We start from the raw sequence: 22,375 nt of genomic DNA on the forward strand, positions 1-22,375 counted from the left end.
GGGGGCATGTGGCCCACTCACTCATCGATTGCAGTGGTTAACGAGTAGTGATCCACTTCCTCGTAACCGCCTTACCAAGTCCAAGATTATTTCAAGTAACAAATCCTTGTTGTGTTCCGAGGCTTGTTCTCCATGAACGGAAGGTATCATGACCCGAAAAAGCTGTTGCCTCTACGAACCGATTTGTTACATATCGACACACTCACATAACATTACGTGAGGACTACCAACGCCTGTTCTAACCAGGGGGGTGTATACCGTATCACATCCGCCGGTGTGGGAATGACTTGCTTCTTCTCTTGATATTTCTGCAAATGCCAAAGGGTGCAGAAGAACTAGGATCCGGGTTGATATGCTCCCCACCCTCCCACGTCAACAGGGAAGACAAATGAAGCCTTAATAATCTGACCAGGATTTCGGGGAGATTCCTGGTGATCTTGTGCGACTTTAATTTGATGGCCACCAACGCGTTGAACCCCATGACCCTATTTTGCGGCGTTCGCTTACATTGATAAAGAAATATTCTCTGCTCGTTTTCCAGCCACCAAGGTCCCATTTCTCTTGGAACGTCCAGAGTGCATGGCAGCTTAACTTTATAACGGGATTACGTGTATTGTACTCCCATCTAGATAAACGGTAACAAAGCGATACTCAATATGGTGATTCGATCGACAAGTTTGAGGTCGCAGGCGCCATCATCACAGAGCAGACCTGGTTTTGCCAAGACAGATTCGACAGGCGCATCTCTCAACTCACCTCGAACACCAACGACCACAAGCTGGCCTTCCCAACACTCGATCTCAATGAAACAAACTGCCAAACAGGATAACAAGCTACCTCCCATATCTATGCTCAAGGATGGTCAATGCGCCGGATCTCAGGGTCAGGTAGATATAGGCAGTCTGGCCTCGATATTGCATACTGGACCTAAACTCCGACATGCCTCACGCCGCTCTTCGGAGTCCCCATTAGGAGGCGATCTAGTCTCGCCTACCTCGACTTGGTAAGGGAAACTTCGCCACGGTGGTTCTGGCTACTATGGTAGCATTGTCCCGTATACTAACAGTAATGAAAGGATGCAGCCTGTCCCCGAAAAGACATTTGGCATCCGTGACATTCTCAACCCTCTGGAGACTCGACTGTTGGCTTCTGGATGCAATGGACCTGTCCATCCAGCGGCTCGTCCTTCTGACCATACGGTGTCGATTCAAACGCCCGGCCCCTTCCTTGGGCCATTCACAGGAGCTCAATCACTCCAACCAGGCCAGGCTGCATCAACTTCTTGTACAGGAACACCTCTTAAGTCAATGACACCTCTTGGAGCACCTGGCTCGGGACGTAATCCACCAATAGAATCGTTTTCTTTGCCCATATCAAGCAACACAATGCAGGAAGCTAGTCCGGCCCAATATGATCGAGCCACAAATACTAGCCATGACCCGTTTCGCGTCTCTGATAGCAAGCAGACTTCCCTAGCTTTTGGTATCCCAACTGCTAAGCTACCGCTCCCGAGTCACGCCCCCCCGAATGACAGTGTTCTGCCATGGTCAGAAACACTACAAAGGCATGGAGCGGGAGGGCCCCCTTTTGGTGTCGAGGGACAGCACGCTTTCATGACACTTCCCAGTCGTAACGAGTTTATTTCCGTTCACGTGGACGTTTCACATGGATCAAAGAAAGCAGATGAGAAGAGGCAAAAAATGCCCAGGCTTCAACAAGGTATCGAAGGAAAAGGAAGATCATGCTGGAAGAAAACGATAAACAATTACAAGAGCTTCGGGATGGAATACGAACATTGGAAAACATAAACGACGAACTAACACAGCAACTGGACTTCTACCGTGAAGACTGTAACCGCTTACGAGACATTGTTGCACAAACCGCATCAATGAGTGGCCTTGCTGCTGGCCCTCCATGTCCCACAATTTCAATAAGCAACTTCTATACAGAGACTGGGCCTGTGGCAAAAGGACCACCCGGGTCTATAGGATATGGCGGTGAAGAATTATTGTGCGAAAGCCTAGCCAAGCGCCCTCGGACCCAGTGATCGGAATGGTGTGTATTGTGCGCAGTAATGCTGGGTAAAAATATATTTATGAAACTTGGTTGTTCATTATTGATATGAGAGTTCTCGGGTTTATATCTCTAGATGATTTCATCTAGGACTTTGAACTCTAAATCTAGGACTTTCAGTCTAACAGTCTAAACCCTGAAAGGAAGGGGGGTCCCCGGATTTTCCAACATCCTCCAGAGGCTAAATAATTTCCATTCCATGGATTGGTTCTCGCTTAAACTCGATACTAAGGCATGTAGGATGCCAAAGTAATCCTCTCCCTCACCTGTGAGGCTGTGACCAGTAAACTCAAGCTAGACTCATTCCGCGCTTAGGAGTGTGTCGGCATACTGACAGAACAAAGTATAATACCGGAACGTACCCCGCTAGCCTGGCTCCGGCGCAGGTTACTAAGTTTGATGGTCCTAAAGGATACTATGTTGTGCCGGCAAGTCTTCCCTATTTGTCTGTTAGGTGCCTGGTCCGCCGCTTGCAGGCATTTGGCCACCGTTAAGCGATAGCAGATGTCATTATTGCGTCAGCCTGGTGGTTTGTATTTGCAAGGAATGGTCCGCGTAGCGCTCCGATGTTATTAATGGGGTCAGCCAAGTGGCTATGTAGAGCAACTTCTGCTCCACAACGCTTCGAGCTCTGCATTACAAGAATGTGCCAGCCCTCCCGTCGCTCCTTTACTCCCTAACATCACCAAAATTTCCGGTACTCTCCGATATGTCATCAGGCCAAGAATGGTCGTATGGTCCATGCCTCGGTTGCGGCACCCAGACAGAGGGAACAATTTACTGCTCTAATTCTTGTCGGCTCTCAGAATGCGAGAATGCGCCAGCACCGATGCACTATTCAAGCTGGCCTTTTATACTTATTGCACCGTCCTCCTCGACATCGCCAGCCCAAGAAGCTAAGCCATCGACCAAGGTAGAGAACGAATTAAGAGTTTACAATAGGTCATTAGACCAGTCGAAGACGCGGAGGAGATTGCATTAAACCCCGAAATACCTCTACTTCCCTGACTCGAGGGCTAACAACAGGGGACATATCTCACAATAGTGCCGCCATCAATGGTCTCCTCATGCCAACTCCATCAATCAACCACACAACCACTGGCTACCTATATATCTCTGTTGAGACTGTATGCTTAAGAAGGTCCGATCTGCCCGTGACTGGGATGTCGTTGCTATATAGTTGGGCTCAGGCTTGTCAACAAATAAATCAAATCAAATAAAATCGAGTCGAAATGAACTCAAATCAAATCAAATTTCGAGAGCCGAACTTATTTGGATATCTGGATTCATTTGAATTGAAGCACTGACCAACTGTCCCCACACCCTAGGTACTTGTCAGATACTGAGGTGAATTATATTCTTGTTCGTTGCCCCCTTTCTACTTGAGGTGTAAAGCAAGCTCTATGTGTCTTTGAATGAATGAATGAATGAATTTATTCCGCCCGGGAGGATACGCCTCATAGGGCCCACAACATTAAGTCTCGTTAGTTACATTCTTTTCCGACTTCTAGCCCTATAACCCTCAAACATCACAATCCCTACTCCTCGCCACATTTCCCAGCCTCGCTTGTCCCTGCGACAGGCCTGCTTGAAGGCCAAATTCTCCAAGTGTTCAGCGTCCCATCTTCAGCGGCCAGAGTGGCGCATCAATCACTATCAATCACTATGAAGGGGATAATGAAATGAAATGGCTGCTGATTAAGCAGGACCACAATGATAATGATCATTGAGGGGCAAGGAATGAAATGATAGTGATTGAAATGATTCAATGAACGAAACATCCCGGCCATAGTGAGCGCGATTAAGTCTGGACTCATTCTTCTGCCACCACATCCTTGAGCAATCCGTCATAATCGTCCAGCAAACCCGCCTTTAACTAGGACCTCACGGTTTGCGTTACGGCAACTGTTTCCGCCTGCAGCCGGCAGCGTTTGGCCGACACCATGTTCCCACAGGAAGAGAATACCCTCTCGCACTCCGCCGCCATTAGAGGCACAGAGAGGATGTCTATAGCCATCCGTGTAAGACGTGGGTATTCAAACCTCTTGTTAAACCAATATAAAAATGGGTCACAGTCTTTCTCAACAGGACCGGCGAGCTGTAGCCACCGGTCGAGCTCGTCACCCTCATTGCCCTCCAACCGCGCTGTGGTCGTTGACTTGAAACTGTCCAGGTACGAAGAGAACGAATCTTCTACTTCCTTGGCCCTCTTGATTGGACGTAGCTGGTCATAGTTGCCTCGTTCAAATTGGACCGGCAATTGCTTGTACTCCTGCCAGAGGCCGTCAATGAGTTGCTGAGCTTTTCCGATCCAATCCGGCCTCTCTCGATAAGCCCTATGAAGGAAGTCCCACCGAATCGCCGGGTGGAGGACAGTTGCGGCATAGTAGACAGGAGACTGGTCAATGGCGCTGTAGTATTTGTTCAACTTGACCCATGCGAAGTTGATATTTGTCCGACACTGAGCAGGCTCCGGCGTCCGATCCGCGCGGCTCTTCGCTTCTTCCAAATGGCCCATCAACCACTCATATGCTGGACAGATATCTTGCACGAGCCCATAGGCAGCTTCTTTCCCTCCTTTGCGAATCCGCTGCTTTCCGTCTCCCTCTAATTTCTTAACGCAGGTTTCGAAATGCCGGAGAAGGTCATGGTAGAAGCCGATGGTCTTCCAGTCTTCCTCCGTGAGCAGACTTTCATCGTCGAGGCACCGTGGCAATGGCCGTTGCCTACCTCCCTTCCTCTTAGACTACGATGCCTCGTGGCGTACGTCCGCAATAACGGTGTCGATGTATGGGTGCACCTTCAGCGCACGGCTCATCATGTAGAATTGGGAGAGCCAACGAGTATTGTTGCCGATGATGACATCAAGTGAACCCGGCCAGCTCTTCTCCGTGTCCTGCCGCTGAGCTTCCCGAAGCATCTCTGTAACTCTATTGGAGCGGTTGATCCAGACCATCGTATTATGCAACTTCCCAATCGGTCCCCGCTTCAGCCATACATCATACGCTTCAGCGTCGATGTCATCCTCAAGTACGCCGCTCGCATCATCTTTGCCGAAGAGCATCGCCCTAGCAACCAAATGGACAACATGTCCAAAGCAGCGGACCCTGCGGGCTCTAGAATTGTCCCACTGGAACCTTTGAGCTAAGTGCACCATCGCGGTCTCATTGCTGGAAGCGTTGTCAAGGGTAAAATAGCCGATCTTGTCCCGGCCTAGATCGAAAGCCTCAAGAATATTCTGGACTCCTTCCGCAATATTTTCGCCTGTGTGACGATCCGTCAGATTGGGTAGACCAAGCACGATCTTCTGTGGCCGGAACTCGTGATCAAGGAAGAAGGCAACGATGCCAAACAAAGGATGTCGGTTCCGGGAAGTCCAGCCATCAAAGGTGATATGGACGTGGCTGGGGCTTTGCTGTAGGGTCTTGATAATATGGCTTAGAAAGAAGTAATACCTACTCGTCTGTTATTCGCCGTCGAATTGAATCGTGGGAAGGGTGGGCATCGGTTGCGCTGATGATTGGATTGAGATAGTTGAAAATATCGCGAAGACTCTCGCTTTCGCTGAAACGCATCCTTGGTAAACCGTTTCTTCAGGTGGTTGATGAACTGATCGTCTGCGACTGCCGTCCCGCTGGTCTTTTGGGAAAACATCTGCTCAATGGTTCTTTTCTTCGCCTGTCTTAGTTGGGACTTTCCGCCGTATATGTGATGTTGGTTGCCAAGGTGAGCTTCGATGTTGGTAGTCGCTGATGCAAGATGGGCAGTTATCTTCGGATCCTTCTTCCGGACACACTCGTGGCAAACCCATCTATAGCGACTCTGGTCTTTGACCTCTTGAAGATCATAGCCATGCTGCCAAAGGAAGATGTTCCAATCATCAGCGGGTCGTGGTTGACTTAATTGAATGGAAAGGTTCGAGGGCGCTGGTGATGAGGCACTGGAAGGCGTTCTGGGCTCAGAAAACGGATCTTCGAAAGGGCCGCTGGTAATTCGGGCCTCCGGAATCGGGGCCATGGCCGTCAGTCGTTCAGCCATCTTTGGGAACAGCTCCAGTGAAGTGTGAAGAGCGAAGGTTGTCGAAAGAAAAGGTGCTGAATGAAAGACGAATGTTACTCGTAAGTATAGGAATCTTCTCCTTGGCTAATTCTGCTAGCACCCACAGGTACCAGTACTCAAGCACGTTACGCAGGGGGTCCCCTGTCTTTCATGTCATTATTGTCATTTCATTGCCGTCTCTCCAATGCAATAATCATTATGTCGGGCATGGCGTCAATGAAATGATTGATAGTGATCATTATTGATCATTCAGCACTAACTCAATCACTATTAATGAATGATGCGCCAGCCTGGCTGATCCTAAAACCATTAAAGATTGCGACCAAGCGCCTGGAAGACCGACCTCAAGAAGGCAAATTTGGCGCGATTTAGGAGGTTCTACTAACGATGGAGTGGCTTTTGAAGCATCTGGAAGAGGCTAAGTTACAACATGAACGAGACGAGGAACCGTACCTACGGATTGGCTGCAACCTCAGCTGGATGAAACTGGACCAATACTACACCCTTACCGAGCAGTGCAAGAGCTATGGGAGGAGTATCGAAACCTCTCCGTCGAGCAGGATGCGCTACCGGGGCAGCCGACTATTGCAAGGAAGACAACGGACCTGGACGACTTTATGGCCTCGATTAGGAAGCTCAGTACTCAGCCTGCGCCTTCGACGTCTGCCATGCACGATGAGTATGCAGAGTGGGTGGCCACAACCGATCCAGGCGATTGTTTAGTGGATGACCCGATTCAATACTGGCTTCTCCGAAGGCGCCAGTATCCACGTCTGTCGCGGATGGCAATTGATAGGGGTGCCGCAAGCTTACGGGTGCCGCACTTTTTGCGCTTCTCATTGGCCCAAATCCCACCTGTTAGTGCACCTGTACGCACCAGAATTATGCCGCATTCTTGCGAGCTGGTTGACAATTCGCGTCACATCGCGGTATCTCGGCCATCGCAATTATTTCTCTCAACGCCCGACGAGTACAATACGTTTATCAACACGGCCACACTGAAACCGAGCACAACCAATCGTAGAAAGAACCGCTGGATAATGACGTTATCCCTGTTTAACATCAAGGAGATGGGGGACAATCTGTTGGCAAACAAGAGAAGAGGCGTGAAAGATATATGGAAGAGCGTTAAAAGGGACGGCAAGAAGCAGCAAGCCTTACATTCGACTACTGGCTCGGTAGATCAGTGTATTATAGTCAAACCGTAGCTGGTAATATATGTTACCAAGGATGAACAGGGACGGACATATTCACGTCGTAACTGAAGACCGTACTTGTAAGTTTGCAGAGCGCGTGTTGGTTGGACTAATTGGGCGCTGGGAAGTTGGGTGGTGGCGCGCCCGGGTACCCATGAATTCGCCGCCTTAAACCGCTCGTCCGCAGCGAATTTGGGCAACGAATCCCAGCAAAGAGCAAAGTCGTGACTCCCGAAAGGAAACTGGATGTATTTCAAGGGAAGCTATTGGCTCCCGCTCAACTGTTAAGGTGTGGTAGAGCGGACTAGCTCACCGCCTTCTGTGGAGTGGCCTGACGGGGCCGACGAGTCTTTGGACCAATGAGAAGCGCAAAAAGTGCGGCACCCGTAAGCTTGCGGCACCTGTATCAAAGTGGTGCGGCACCCCTATCAATTGCCATCCAGATATCCAAATAAGATCCAAGTCGATCCAAATCAAATCAAATCAAATCAAATCGCCAATTTTAGTATCCAAATCAAACCAAATTAGGCCCCCGATTTGATTTGATTTATTTGTTTGCAAGCCTGCATTCTGTGACTCGCGAGCCGATGTCCAAGCGCTGAGTTGAAAACTGACAGCGCCAGTCGATCGCACCTGAAAGCTGATTAGCTTTGGTCTCATAAACCTAGTATATCATTTCACAAGACCAACACAAAATGACCATACGGCGCAAGTACAATATTAGAGCTGAAAACACGAGCAACGGGCTGAGCTCACCAACAATTTAAGACACTGGTATTTGTCTTATTAAAACTGTCAGAAGCACACTAATAATGATCAAGTTTTCATTTTCCCTCTACTTACAAACAACAATGGCCAAACCGTTTCAGCAAGACTCCGACCGCCCGGTGTCCCACGCGATGCTGCCATCCCAATCCGCAACATCACGCCAGTCCTGTGACGGCCCCGAAATGCATGTTGTGCCTGTCAATCGAGGCTTTAGTGTGGTGAGTAATACCTGCTTCCAATTACCGCATAACTAACCATAGCACCCCCGATGCTAGATTTGCATGACATCGCAAAGAATGATACATATTCTTGATCAACTGTTGGGCCAGTCCATGGTAGCATCGGATACTGTTGAGCGCTTAGAAGAGATGGAAAGTCTGGTAGAATTGATGGGGCGTGAAGCTCAGCACATAGCCAGGCAGCTGAATATGCCGAGATAAAACTTAAGTAGGGTAGTGTTAGATATTTAGGTGAATCGTGTATATTACTTCATCCTCTCGAAATCGAAGGACTATTGAGACCTTATATCTTCGGCTGGTTCCTTCTAGGACTTGAGTCCTAGAAAGTCCTAGATGAAAGCAGCGCTCATCATATGTCAACTCAATCAATCAATCACCCCAATCAAATCAATCAAACCGTCGAATTCTTCCTTTCAATCAAATCAAATCACACATTTCTAAAGTTGAAATAATTGACATAACGTACATGATAAGCGGGTGCAACAGACAAGCGAGTGCAACAAAAAATCCCGCAATTTACATCTTCTCAACTTAATCAATTAATTTTCAACCACCAAATATGCCAGACCCAAATATTGAGGCTAGGATTCTTCTTGCACTTCGTGCCCTTCAAAATGACCCAAAATTAAGTCTCCGACGCGCCGCAGGCATCTACCAGGTCCGTTATTGGACTTTATATCGCCGACAGAAGGGTATCCTTTCTACGCGTGATTCTATCCCAAAATCACGCAAACTATCTGATCTAGAAGAACAGATCATAGTTCAGTTCATTCTCGATCTGGATTCGCGAGGGTTTCCCCCGCGACTGCGTTGTGTTGAGGAGATGGCTAACCGATTGCTCGCCGACCGCGAGACGCCGCCTGTCGGCAAGCGCTGGGCCTCTAACTTCGTCAAGCGACACAAAGACCTCAAGACGCATTTCCCCCGTAAATATGACTACCAGAGAGCCAAATGTGAAGATCCGACCATTATTCGCAACTGGTTTAGGCTCGTAGCAAATGTAATTGCGAAGTATGGCATCCGACCTGATGAAATCTACAACTTTGACGAGACTGGCTTTATGATGGGCGTTATTGCGAGCGGAATGGTCGTCACAGGTGCTGAAAGGCGTGGAAGACCAAAATCAGTGCAGCCTGGAAACCGGGAATGGATTACAGTCATTCAGGCGATCAATGCCGAGGGCCAAGCGATCCCGCCGTTCATCATAGGTGCGGGCCAATATCACCTCGCCCACTGGTACCGAGAAAGCAACCTCCCGGGCGATTGGGCTATTGCGACGAGTCCTAATGGCTGGACAGATAACGAGATAGTCCTCGAGTGGCTAAAGCACTTCGACCGGTGTACTACCAAGCAATCAAAGAATCGCTATCGTCTCCTGATCCTCGACGGACACCAAAGTCACCACTCGGTCGACTTTGAGAGATATTGCAAGGCAAATAAAATCATCACGCTTTGTATACCGCCTCATTCGTCTCATCTGCTGCAGCCTCTTGATGTCGGGTGCTTTGGCCTGCTTAAGAAGGCTTACGGGCGAGAAATCGAGCATTTGATCAGATGCTCCGTAACCCACATTTCCAAAACCGAGTTCTTGCCGGCTTTTTACACCGCCTACCAGGCCACAATGACAGAGAAAAATATTAAAGCAGCCTTTAGAGGAGCCGGACTTGCTCCTCTCGACCCAGAAAGTGTAATCTCGAAGCTCGATGTGCAGCTGCGGACTCCAACGCCTGTGGAGGAGGTAGTTAGCCCCTCGACCCCTTGGGTCTCAAAGACCCCAAAGACTATCCTTGAAGCCGACTCTCAGCTTGAATATCTTGAAAAGAGAATCAAAAGGCATAAAAGTAGCTCTCCAGAGTCAATTCTAGAAGCATTGAGGTCTTCTTCCAAGGGAACAAAGATAGTTATGCATAAGGTTGCCTTATTAGAGGCCAGGGTCCAAGATCTTGAACAGGCAAATAAGATACTAAGCCGGCGGCGGAGGGCAAAAAGAACCCGGCTACAGAAAGGAGGGGTGATGACAGTAGAGGAAGGAAGGCAAGTAATTGATCAAACGGATGTTGATGCGCAGGCGGTGGCTGGACCATCGAGAAGTGGTGGTCAAGGAGGGCCTCCGCGAATGAAGGAAAGGCGCTGTGGAGCGTGCGGCAAGACAGGACATAATGCAAGGACCTGTCAGATACTTGTCGCTATGTCTATGGAAGAATATAGCGATTAATTTTACTTAATTAATAGTCTGTTGTGTTTTTATTGCTATTTCTATCTGAGATGTTGTGATGTTGTGTTGCACTCGCTTGTCTGTTGCACCCGCTTATCATGTACGTTACAAGAATAATATGGAAAGTGGAGCCCATTCCCAGCTGCCAATCTAACACTTAACTACCCCACCTATAATCCACCCAATCCATCCACGACAGTGGAGTGGACAGTGGAATCCACGAGTGGATTGGGTGGAGTGGCTTTCAACCCTGGCCTTGAGGAATTCACACTTCTTGGCCAGAGCCTCAGCAGAGGTGGCTGAAAGCGATCAGAGGACCAAACTCAACGACTCAGCTTCCCCAATAGCCCGTGACCGCGTAACTAATCCATCTGCTCGGCCCGTGGACCAAAACAAGTCAGGGCCAGAGTGACACACCGCGCAGACGTATTACAAGCACAGCCCCTCGCCGAGCAACCGGGTCTCGTAGTGATATTCTCATGAAAAGGCCGACTAATAAGTTGATTCACTTTCCATGTGACTTTCGGTGTTTGAATCAGGTTCATGTCAGGCAAAGTAAAATGCTTAGTTTGGGTCCCTCTGAGTTGGAGGCAAATAATATTAACCTAGGGTAGCAAGGGGATCTTGTAAGTTTGGGGTTTTTGTTGAGGAAACGCTATTTTACGGTGAGATGAGATGGCAAACGTGCAGGCATTGCTGCCTCTGTTTTCTAGTTACACGTCGTATTATTTCCTCTCTTGTCGGTATAGATAATACAGATGATATTCTCCTTCTTTACCATATTTGTGTGTATCGCCTCCCTCTCCCTGTCCTTAAATCGTAGATCGAAGCAGTCATGTTATTTTAGAGCCTCTTTAAGGGTAGGTAAATTATAAGTTAGTAACGAGGCTAAATATTTCTCTAAAATCTTTAGAATTATTAACAGTTTTCTTTTCTCTTCCTCAATGTGTCTGAAACGAAAGGCAGAGCCTTCTAAAGATAACAAGCCAGATCTTAACAGATTAGTGGTTGGTTAGGTACTGTAGGTACAACTCTGCAGGCTAAGGTTAGTTGCCAAGCTACTTAGTACTGGTAACCTTAGGTACCAGTAGTGACCGGGGCCATGATTTGGTATTTGTGAGACTGCCGAATTCACTGGAGAAAAGGAGGAGAGATAGCAGATGAGCTTATCTCGTTTCTGTGAGGGGACAGAGAGGAGGGTAAGCTTTGTATTGGTGTCATACAGATCCAACGTCAAAGCTTGACTGTTTACTATACAGATTCGTTTCATTTCAAGAATGAACAATAACTATAAAATGATGATCATTAGTTAGACTTTTTTTTTGTCAAAACTTAATCGAGATTCTTTTTTTTAGTGCGTTCTAATACAAATAAAAGGGTGGAGCCTCTCCTCGCCTCTCATTATTGTTTGAGTCAACTCTGGTCGAGTCAAGGTCTCATATTCACATACTCCTCCTTGACAGTATTGCTCGATTAGGTTAATACGGAGGGGGTTATCCTGAGACGAAGGTTTATATGGAAAGGAGAGCAGTATAGTAGCGGAATATTTATATATTTGTTGGGGAGCGCAAACGAGTTCCGAGATTTTTTCTTCCTTTTTCATCCTTACCCCTCTCTTCCTTTACTCTTCTTTATAACTCTATCCTCCCCCTCCTCTCCCTTGCTGCGTTTCGTCGTATACTTGCAAATCTCCCTAATCGGTGGGCACAATGGCCACCAGACAGCGAACTGCCACCACAGTTATGGTCGAGAAGGACCTGCCAAAGGTAAGTCAAGTCAATTCGCTTAAGCTCAAACCTTTTCTCGACTCGCCTAACATCGTATCTTCTCAGGTCACTCACGAGGCCACTTCTCAACCTCAATTCCCCGACATCAAGACCATCAAGGATGCCATCCCCGCCCACTGCTTCCAACCTTCACTTACCACCTCCTACTACTATACCATCCGCGACTTCGCTATTATCGGCACCCTTGCCTGGGCTGCCCTTACCTATATCACCGGCATTAAGGACCAATACCTCCGTATCGCCGTCTGGATGGCCTATGGCTTCCTCCAGGGTCTTTTCTGCACCGGAATCTGGATTCTCGGTCATGAGTGCGGCCACGGTGCTTTCTCTACCTATAGCAAGCTCAATAATATAACCGGCTGGTTCCTACACTCATTCCTTATGGTCCCCTATTTTAGCTGGAAGTACTCTCACTCCCGTCACCACCGTTTCACTGGCCATATAGACCTCGATATGGCCTTTGTCCCCCGCTCTAAGCCTAAGGCTTCTCTATCCTTCTATATCGCTGGCATAGATGTTGCTGAGCTGATCGAGGATACCCCTATTGCCCAAGCCGTCAAGCTCGTCTTCCACCAGCTCTTCGGATGGCAGGTATATACCTTCTTTAATGCCAGCGCTGGTAAGGGCAGTAAGCAACGGGAGCCTAAAAGTACTTTCGCCAAATGGCTCTGCGTTAGCCACTTCGATCCCATGAGCGCTGTCTTCCGTCCCGCCGAGGCTCCCTTTATCATTATCAGCGATATTGGTCTCGGTCTCACTCTAACTGTTCTATACTTTGCTTCCCAGAAGGTTGGCGTTTCTACCGTTCTCTTCCTCTACCTCGTTCCCTACCTCTGGGTCCATCACTGGCTCGGTAAGTGTTTAAAGATAAGCTAGATCGCTCGACTATCACTAATGCAAGATTAGTCGCTATCACTTACCTCCACCATCATCACACTGAGCTCCCCCATTATACCGCTGAAGGCTGGACCTACGTTAAGGGTGCTCTTGCTACTGTTGACCGCGAGTTCGGCTTTATTGGCAAGCACATTTTCCACGGTATCATTGAGAAGCATGTCATTCACCACCTGTTCCCGTAAGTTCAATTGATCAGCATGAATCACTTTATATCTGATACCATTATAGTAAGATCCCTTTCTATAAGGCTGATGAGGCCACTGAGGCCATCAAGCCCGTTATCGGCGACCACTATTGCCACGACGACCGTAACTTCCTGGGTCAGCTCTGGAGCATCTTTGGTAGCCTTGACTACGTCGAGCACGACCCCACCATTCCCGGTGCCATGCGCTGGGCCAAGAAGAAGATATCTGAGCAAGGAATCGACGGAAGCGATGCTGTGCTATGTGACGATAGAATACACATTGGATAGACTAGATGTCCGCATAGACACGTGCGATAGCAGGCTTTCTATCCATACTCTATACTCCATACAGCGCCTTATGGAATATGGAATATAAAATGCAACCCATATGGAACTTAATCTATACATAACGTAGTTCATCACTAAGCGGGCCACATCACCTGCCGGGTCACTTTTCTCAATTTCATTCACTTTAACTTCAACACGCGATTACTCCCACCACAATTGTTAGATATTAAGGTGAATCTATTGATGTGAGGTAATGAGATTGATTGATGATAAGGTTGAAGATCTAACTGCAGACAAGACATGTCCTTCCTAGCTATATATACATGACCGACGGATCGGACTATCTATATACTATCCATCATGTTCAACCTCAACAGAATCGTGTGTATTACTTCATCCTCTCGAAATCGAAGGACTATTGAGACCTTATATCTTCGGCTGCTTCCTTCTAGGACTTGAGTCCTAGAAAGTCCAGGACTTCTGGCGGCACTGGGTAACGAGTGACGGCGGCCGAGGTAAGACGAGGTGAGGTTGGAAGGAAGTAGAAGGGTTTGTAAGCGTAAAAGGCGGCTAACCTGCCAATCCGCTAACGGCAGGTGCGCGGCAGGGCGGAAGGGTTAGGGTTAAAGCAGTGTCCGCCGGAGGCGCCCACTGCATCAGTGTGGTAAGTAGGGATAGGGTTGGGATGGTCGTTGTGTCTTGGTGAAATTTCAGTGCCAGGTCAATACCACCGTTAAAAATCCGCAACAAATCCGCCACTACAAAAGATAATATGTAAGTCAGATCAAACAATAGCCCATAATGTAATTTAATTACCACCACTCGTTTTAGGTATTTTAGATCCGTGTTGCGTATTTCTTTGTACTTTCCTTCCCTTTCTCAAAGGTTTTCTAACTCTAGACTCAAGCGTTGCTCGGTACGTACCGTTACAACCCTGCAAGTGGCTTGCCATTACGGCCAATCTTATCAAGAATAACTGAACGTATGTCTCCACTATTCACTCTCAGCTAACCTTACTTCAAGCACCTGTGCAGTACTTAATACTCTCAACAATTGCTCTTCTCAATGCCCGGATTTTTTCCATTTGTTCTCGATAATTGTCTATACAGCACTTAGCATTGAGAACTATCGCACTTTAACTAGATTTACTATTTGTAAAGGTCCTAGAAGACACAGAAAAGATACCAGCTAGAATCTAGCATCCTTTAATCCTTATATAGATAGCGACCATATAATATCAGTATAAATAAAGGCCCAATAAACATTACTCTATTTAGCCCAATGAAACTATGGTACCTCATATCAGCCAGATATTATAATATCTAAATCGTGTTATCCTTTGTCAGTACGTCTATCCTACATTTTTAGTGGCCGATACCGAAGACCAATGATATTGCGTTTAACTGAACGGTCGACCCACCAAACCAATAGAATATCGAATAACTGAACGTACAGACCCCACTCTGCCCAACCCTGCCGATAAACTGACCAGGATCCTAGGGTTGGGAGTAAAGTCGCATCTCGTCTAAGAATAACAAGTCTGGAGATGCAATACAATGACCGTACAGAAATTACAACTACGCATCAAGATTCATTAGAATCACTCCTTTCCTTATTTAATACACGAGTCAAGATGTTTTTCCTAATTTACTCTGCCTGCTAGCTTGGCGCTCAAGGTGACTCGTGATCAATCAAAACTCCTACAGGAAAGTCACGATATTTGCAGGACTGAAGAATTCATCGTTCAATATCTCTCCGCCCTCGGTCATGACATAAATCGAGCGTCAGGTATGTCGTTTTACTTCATTATGGTTTCGATGTTTCACAGTGGAGCATAAAAAACAATATCGACATTGTCACAGCTCGAAGTCAGACCAACCTACCCTAGAGCCACAAGTGGATCAGATCACGTGGCGATAGCGTTATCGCCGTAACCTTAGTTAGACCGCCAGTCAGATCCTGAACGTAGCTCCTTGAGCTACGTCTTGTTAATAGAGCCTGACCTGCCTGCAGTGCCTATCCGTAGCAATAGAACCTATTACGCCCGAAGCGTTCCCTGTCCACCCGTACCGCCGGACTCAGCCCGTGACAGACATATTTTATTTTATTAAAGAATCACTTAACTAGCTTGTCAAGCCAAAGAAGGATAATAGAAAAACCCCCTCTGTGACGGTTGTGATTCCCAATGGATAAACTAGTCCGTACTAGGTTTATGTTGGCAGATGCGTAGGGCGTTGTCACTGAGCGGTAGCGAAGTGTCACGTCTCTTAATAATGAATAGTGCGGGTAAGGCGTATTCAGGTAAAGAAGTTTTGTTGATAGCTAGTGAGCTAAGTTCTATCTAGTGCTAAGAGAATGTATATATACTTGGAGGTATGCAAATCGAACGAGGTCGGTTCGACAATATGCAAGTCGAATGGCGTGCATTCGACTTCTACAGGGTAGGTAGTTGATGATTGGAGCGAAAAGTGGGGTGCTTATTCCGCGTGCATAAGGACCTGTTGGTCATAACACCCTCCAACAAGAAAGGACGTCAAACAAAGTATACAAGTATCAGTAGTAGTATTAATTTATCCTAAAATCATCGCTGATTTTTATTTGTATTTATTATAGACATTTATAATTATTTACGACCATATCTACCCTAGGTTCGTCCATATCCCGTAAGTTTTCAGCTGGTTATTTTCTCAAACGCTAGGTACCCTCTTAATCTCAAACTTCCTATCAGCACTCATTATACTCTGTAGATCAGCAACGTCACATAGGAAAAAGCAAAGAAAGCGTGAACTCAAAGGCAATCCTGACTGTTGCGTATAGACGCGTGGTTCGAGTAATAAACAAATAAACAAATAAACAAATAAATCAAATATAGTGTTTTACCATTCGTTATCTTTCTCCTTGTTCCATTTACACGCAACTCTATCAGCGCATACTAAGATGGGTCGTCGTCCATTAACAGCAGAGCAGAAGGCCGAAAAAGCCGCTCGTAGACGAGAGCGAGAGAGAGAGCAGCGTCTAGTAGCCCGCCAAGCCAAACAGACACAAAATGCCGAGACCCATAAACCAAGCCAATCACTCCCAGAAATAATCCCGGCGGATCCAGTTGTGCCCAGCATGTCTCTCCATCTTTCCATCCGTACTCTACGTGACTTAAACTAATAATTATCGACAGATAATGATGGTCAACAGTCTAGCCGAACCGACCCACCCCCAGCTGATAGACAGTCGCCGTCGCACACCACTCGCTCACGTCGCCGAAGCCCACGTCTCGTCAGTGAGCCGCCCTTAACAATTAACGAACCGATCGTCTTGGCGGATGCGGCAATCCGGAGACCGGATACAGCCGCGCGACTGCGAGCACCCGCACGGCCGATTAGAGAACAAATACCCGCCGATACAATCTACGTCGCGACGCCGTACTCTGCAAACACAGGCTACCGGGAAGCAGCCGATACTGACGAGGACGAAGAGACCTTGGCAACGGAAACCCCAGGCTCTAGGACACCATTACAAAGCGAGCAAATAGCTGCGATACCCGTTAGCCATTCCGAGGTAGACCGTATCGTATCACCTAGGTCGCAGACGCGTCTCCGTGTCCAGCGATGCCGCGATCGTCAGCATGCTGCAAGATTACAACAAATCTTCCAAGAGGCTACAGAATCTCAAGATCTACCATTCACTTATGAGTTCTCTGCTTTGAGCCTGCGAGACGATGCGATACCGCTCTTGTCTTTACCTGGTGACATACCGGACAACGAGCCCAGACCCTCGTTGGTGCCGGCACCTGAGTCTGAGCCGGAGCTTGCTAGCGAAACGAGCGTCCTACCCTTATCATCTCCATCCCTCTCTAATTTTAATCTCTTGGAAGAGGATGAACAAGAAAACAGATCAGAGGCCTCGATATTGGAAGATGATACATCGTCACAGCCGATGACCCCATCGTTAACATCGCCTAGCTCTAGTCGACACGGTAGCTCCTTATCATCATCCCAATCGAGAGGCAACCCTCTCTTGTCAAGATCGAACTCGTCTGAATGGCCGGATCTATCTGGATTGCCCTTAGATGAGCCCGAGGATTTGATCCTTAGCGATTTCCTCCAGGCGATTTCCAACCAGGATACGGCCGGTGGTCCTGATTTCCTGCGCCAGCAGGGCGACGTGTATGATCGTGTACTTCGAACATTCTTTAATCACCAGTGTAGCTGTAAGCTATAGAGTCAATCGTGTCTCCTGAGGTTATTAGAACTTGCTGACAAACATCTCAAACAGGCCCGAGTTCGGACGAGCGTGCCGAGCCGGAAAACACCCACACCCTCCAACAGCATACCGAATACGTCAGCCGTTCTCTTCCTCCCTTGCAAACTATCTTTGCAGAACGTGGTAATGCTTGCGATCCTCGTGCTTCCTTCCCTCAATGGCACAGCTTCCTCTCCGATAAGCCTCCCGAGCCGCTGTCTCTCAGCAAGACACAGGCTTCGCTACCCCACGACTCCGTAACCGTCGAGCGACAGTGGGATGTCGATAGCATCTGGTTGGGGGCGAAGAGTCTGTCCGCTATCCGGGCCCCTAGTCACTTTCGGCTTTCTTTCTTCCCGGCTTACAAGAGTAACATCTCTACCGCTCAAGTCATACAGCCTCATGGTCTGGACCTGGCACACACGCGACACACCTCCATCGGCACGTTCATCACCGCCGGCGTCCGCTTCTCTGTTCTAGTATTCTTCCCCAATGGAGCTCGATCGCACACAAAGGCTTCCGCCAACAGCCTTTCCCTCGCACGATTTAGGGACTTATACGACGAGATCATCCTTCCAGCTATTTTCGAAACCGTCCCTGATCATGTGCGACAAGAGATACCCAGCTCTTACGATCTGTTGTACGCCAAGTCTCGCGCATACCAGGAGAAACCAGGTGCCGGCCGTTGGAGTGCCGAAGACGAGAGCCGAGCGTTTCGCCTATCTTATAGCATCCCCGCCAGCAACCTTGCAGAGTTCTGGACATCGGTAGTGGAGAAAGCGAATCTGCATCGTGTCCAAACCAAGAGAGGAGAAGTCGTTCCATACTTCGAGAACCCTCGTCTACTCTTCCAAGCACATGATCTGAAGAACACATTTGTATCGCAGACTGTTGAGGGAAGCTTGGCCCTGTTTCGTGACATTGTCCTAGCTGGACTTAACGCAAGTCAGATTGACATGCACTCTTGCTGGCTCGATATAGGCATGCGAGATCACGTAAGCCAACCATCGTCTCCATCGCCAGCCCATAGAGATGAGCCCTGGACACTTCTGTGGAAGAGCGCTTGCTGCGACCACCTCCATGATCAACTGGGTGGTGTTGTCCCCGAAGCCCCTCTAGTTGCTGACCAGTATCGGTCATATCTTCTTCGTGACGCGGGAACATATTATGCTAAGGCAAAGCCGAGTCGGGCATCAAATCCTGGCCACCCGGAGGCTAGATCACCTGGGATTATCCGGGCCAAAGCATACAACTGTAGCAAAGATCTATTTGGAGTCATGTTCAGTGATTACCAGCTTTTTAGCTCGGGGCTATTGCCGCTTCTGGCTTTCGACGAGGCAATGTTAAAAGATCTAGCAGCTACAGATCAAAACCGACAGCGTGCATTCGTATCGCAGCTCAATCGCTCCCATCTTGTAGATGCTTGGGAAGCCAATAAGCGGCATATGAGAGCCGTCGCCACTTTGAAAAGGTATCCGAATTTTGGGATCCGGAAAGAGGTCACCTTCCGTCTCGATGTTATCCTCGCCATGTGGGCCGACGGCATGCTAGACCCTGACCAGAACCCTCATACTGGCCCAGTGTGCTGGAATGTTCCCTTCACTTCCGCAGCCAGTGATCAACACTGTCCTTTTTGGGTGCTTCCAACGGAGACAGTGGTGAAATTTGTGTCTACACAGGCTGCTCGCTTTTTACTTCCACTCGACCACATATTTCTACAAGCGTCGAATGAAGTAGCCAAGCCTTTATCATCGTCGTCGTCGTCGTCGTCGTCCTCCTCCTCACTCGATCCCGTCCAGCAGATCCTTGGACTTTACACCGCGCAGCTTCTATGTCGTCTTCTCATACATTCAGTTGACGATGAGCAAGAGTATGGATTCGACAACTGGATCTGGCGGCCAACCTGGACGGTGCGGACGCGCGGCCGCGGCCAGAGGTCGCTCAAGCAGCGTCGTGGTCTAGGCCTGGGAGATACAATCGACACCTCGGGCACGCTATGGATCCCCGATGGTCATTTCAATTGGCAGAGAGGGCATATCGCGCTCGAGGTTTTGATCGACCTCTACATATGCCGCAATCCATTGCAGGCCAAACTAGCTCGTCAATGCAATGTTCAAGCACTCACTGCCAACCAGGTCACTATCGAACTGCGATTCCAACAATTGACCAGCAACGCTCGTATAGAGTATGATCAAGGTCATAGAGAGGATGCCGAGAGACTTGCTGGCAGGGCCATCCAGTGTTGGATAGCCACGCTATGAAACTGAAACTGGGGGGAGTTTCAGTTTCATGACACCGGACGTCAGTATAGTTTCAGTTTCATATGAACTGGTTTCAGTTTCATACGAAGCAATATCCAGTTGCAGTCCAATTTTTTGACAAGCTCGGCATCGATATGCACCTTATCTCCAAGTACCCCAAAGATGTTTGGCATTGTCTGCCTACCTACACTACCAATTCCCTAGGCTCGCCATCACTTTCTGCCCCCTTACTCATCTCTATATCTTCTTGGAGTATCCTTACAGCCGCGTCGATATCCTCCGCTTCTCTAAACACCCCTGCAAGGAGCGGCCTGCTCTTTCCCTTTGGAACACTTATCCAACTTTTAATGCACTCACATGCCTCTACCATTTTGGCAGACATCCTACTTCTATCCCATCTAACCTGCCGTCTTGCGCCTGAGAAGATTCGCTCTGCTTCCGTAGACATTGGGGGGATGCAGAATATGTCAATAGCCATACGGCAGAGGAGGGGAAATTCTCTCGCTGCGTCGGTTAAAGCCACCACTGTAAGGCCGTTTGTTGTCCAATCCCAACCTGTGAGCCCTGCGAAGTATCATCAAAACCAGGCCATTAGAAGGCTTCAAATTACTTACATAAATAAAGCGGTCGAATTCATCCTTCACCTCACTCGCTGTGCTGTACACCTTCTGCCTCCAGCGATCAAACTCATCGAGTTCTTGCTCTTTCTCCTGTTGTTCATCTGGGAGCTGGTAGCTCTTGTAGTCTGTGGACCAGATCTTCCTTACAGCCTTCACGGCATTGCTGACCCAGGCTGGGTTTCTCTTCCACTGCTCACTCAGATAGCTCTTTCGGAGTGCTGGGTGGAGGAGAATACCGGCCACGTACACCGGGGCTTGTTCGGTAAGCTGGTAATACTTCTCGAACTTTAGCCAAGCCACGTGAAAGCGCACGTAGAAGCGTGGGCCACTGAAAGCCCGGTTTTTAGTCCGCGTGAAGTGATGATGGAGGAAGTCCATATGGGAGAGAACTTCATCGAGTGTATTCTCCCGGCCTTGGCGCACCGAGATCTGGTGGAATACTTGTAAGAACGCATGAATATCTCCTAGTTCGTTCCAGTCGTTGTGGTCCAGTGCATCTTTCTCGATTTTGGCATGATTTTCTTGAATCCAATCCATGAACTTTGCCCGATTCTCAATTGCCACGTCAATGAGGCGAAACCATGAATTCCAACGTGTGTCATTGTCCCTCGGCAAGGCCCTGCCAATCTCGGCCTTGAAGTCGTTGTAAATGCTGGTAGAGCTCCTTGAATATATGCACAAGTTGTGGAGTTTCCCCAGAACACTAAACTCCCGCCATTCCTCGGTAGCTTGTGCCTTCGTAATAATGCCCCCTTCTTCTCTTTCGGATAGCCTGCACAGCCGCTCATACGCCTCATCAATCCCCTCTCTCTCATCCTCTTGAATCTTCTTTGCTTTACTCCGAAAGAGGAAGGCTTGAACGATGAGGTTCATGATGTGGCCACTGCAGCGTAGTCGCCTGGCAACCGGATCTAAACCATCAATCTCTTTTGCGATATCGTCAAGCATAGTGTCGTTAGCGTCGTGGTTATCCATCGTAAAGTAGCCAACCTTTCCTCTGAGATCGTACTCTTCGACAACCTCCAGGAAAGCCTTGGCTTGCAATTTCCGTTGTGGCTTCCTTTGAACTCGCGCAGTGACAATAACGCTTGAGCGACTCCTCTCGTCTCCGCATCTACAAAATGGACCACGATTGCCTGGTATGCCGCCTTCTGTTCCGATGAGGTCCACATGTCAATGGTGAAGTGGACCATAGATGAGAGAGAATTATGAAGCTTCTTGACGAGCCCTTGTTTGTGTTGAGCGAAAGTCTTTTTGAGAAGCTTCGGCACCGCTCTGCGGCTGCGTAGGAGGACGTCCCGGGCCATATAGTTGCAGGAGAGTATAACAGCATGAAACTCGGGGTACTCGATGAATGTGTGGGCGATATTGCGAACCGCAAGAAGCCTGGCGAGTGCTTCCTCGAATTCAGGAATATTAATAGCGTTTGCCAAATATTTTTCCTCAGTAAGGTCAAAGGCTGTAGAAACACCCGGCATAACCCAATCGCGAACAACACCAAATGCAGCGACAGGTACAGCGACACCCATGATATGCCGGGAAGAAACTCATC

General features: G+C 48.3%; 5 protein-coding genes across 5 annotated transcripts; all 5 read left to right on the forward strand.

Annotated features, from left to right (window-relative positions):
* Positions 1 to 656: 656 nt before the first annotated feature.
* Positions 657 to 2,047, forward strand: FPOAC1_007201 (uncharacterized protein; the record flags this gene model as incomplete). Its single annotated transcript, XM_044851669.1, has 3 exons — positions 657 to 1,003; positions 1,076 to 1,719; positions 1,773 to 2,047. 3 exons carry the CDS (start codon positions 657 to 659, stop codon positions 2,045 to 2,047), a joined length of 1,266 nt encoding a protein of 421 aa, XP_044710381.1.
* Positions 2,048 to 6,562: 4,515 nt separating this feature from the next.
* FPOAC1_007202 (uncharacterized protein) lies at positions 6,563 to 7,340 on the forward strand (the record flags this gene model as incomplete). Its single annotated transcript, XM_044851670.1, has 2 exons — positions 6,563 to 6,581; positions 6,649 to 7,340. The coding sequence occupies 2 exons, from the start codon at positions 6,563 to 6,565 to the stop codon at positions 7,338 to 7,340; spliced, it is 711 nt and encodes a 236-aa protein (XP_044710382.1).
* Positions 7,341 to 7,687: 347 nt separating this feature from the next.
* On the forward strand, positions 7,688 to 8,536 carry FPOAC1_007203 (uncharacterized protein; the record flags this gene model as incomplete). Its single annotated transcript, XM_044851671.1, has 4 exons — positions 7,688 to 7,714; positions 8,097 to 8,102; positions 8,150 to 8,314; positions 8,372 to 8,536. The coding sequence occupies 4 exons, from the start codon at positions 7,688 to 7,690 to the stop codon at positions 8,534 to 8,536; spliced, it is 363 nt and encodes a 120-aa protein (XP_044710383.1).
* Positions 8,537 to 12,259: 3,723 nt separating this feature from the next.
* FPOAC1_007204 (uncharacterized protein) lies at positions 12,260 to 13,706 on the forward strand (the record flags this gene model as incomplete). The annotated part of the gene is made up of 4 exons (XM_044851672.1): positions 12,260 to 12,316; positions 12,383 to 13,190; positions 13,244 to 13,412; positions 13,463 to 13,706. 4 exons carry the CDS (start codon positions 12,260 to 12,262, stop codon positions 13,704 to 13,706), a joined length of 1,278 nt encoding a protein of 425 aa, XP_044710384.1.
* Positions 13,707 to 16,643: 2,937 nt separating this feature from the next.
* Positions 16,644 to 20,203, forward strand: FPOAC1_007205 (uncharacterized protein; the record flags this gene model as incomplete). Its single annotated transcript, XM_044851673.1, has 3 exons — positions 16,644 to 16,842; positions 16,879 to 17,910; positions 17,976 to 20,203. 3 exons carry the CDS (start codon positions 16,644 to 16,646, stop codon positions 20,201 to 20,203), a joined length of 3,459 nt encoding a protein of 1,152 aa, XP_044710385.1.
* Between the last annotated feature and the right edge of the window lie 2,172 nt (positions 20,204 to 22,375).

The sequence above is a fragment of the Fusarium poae genome, chromosome 2 (genome assembly GCF_019609905.1).
Source record: "Fusarium poae strain DAOMC 252244 chromosome 2, whole genome shotgun sequence".
Classification (NCBI taxonomy): domain Eukaryota; kingdom Fungi; phylum Ascomycota; class Sordariomycetes; order Hypocreales; family Nectriaceae; genus Fusarium; species Fusarium poae.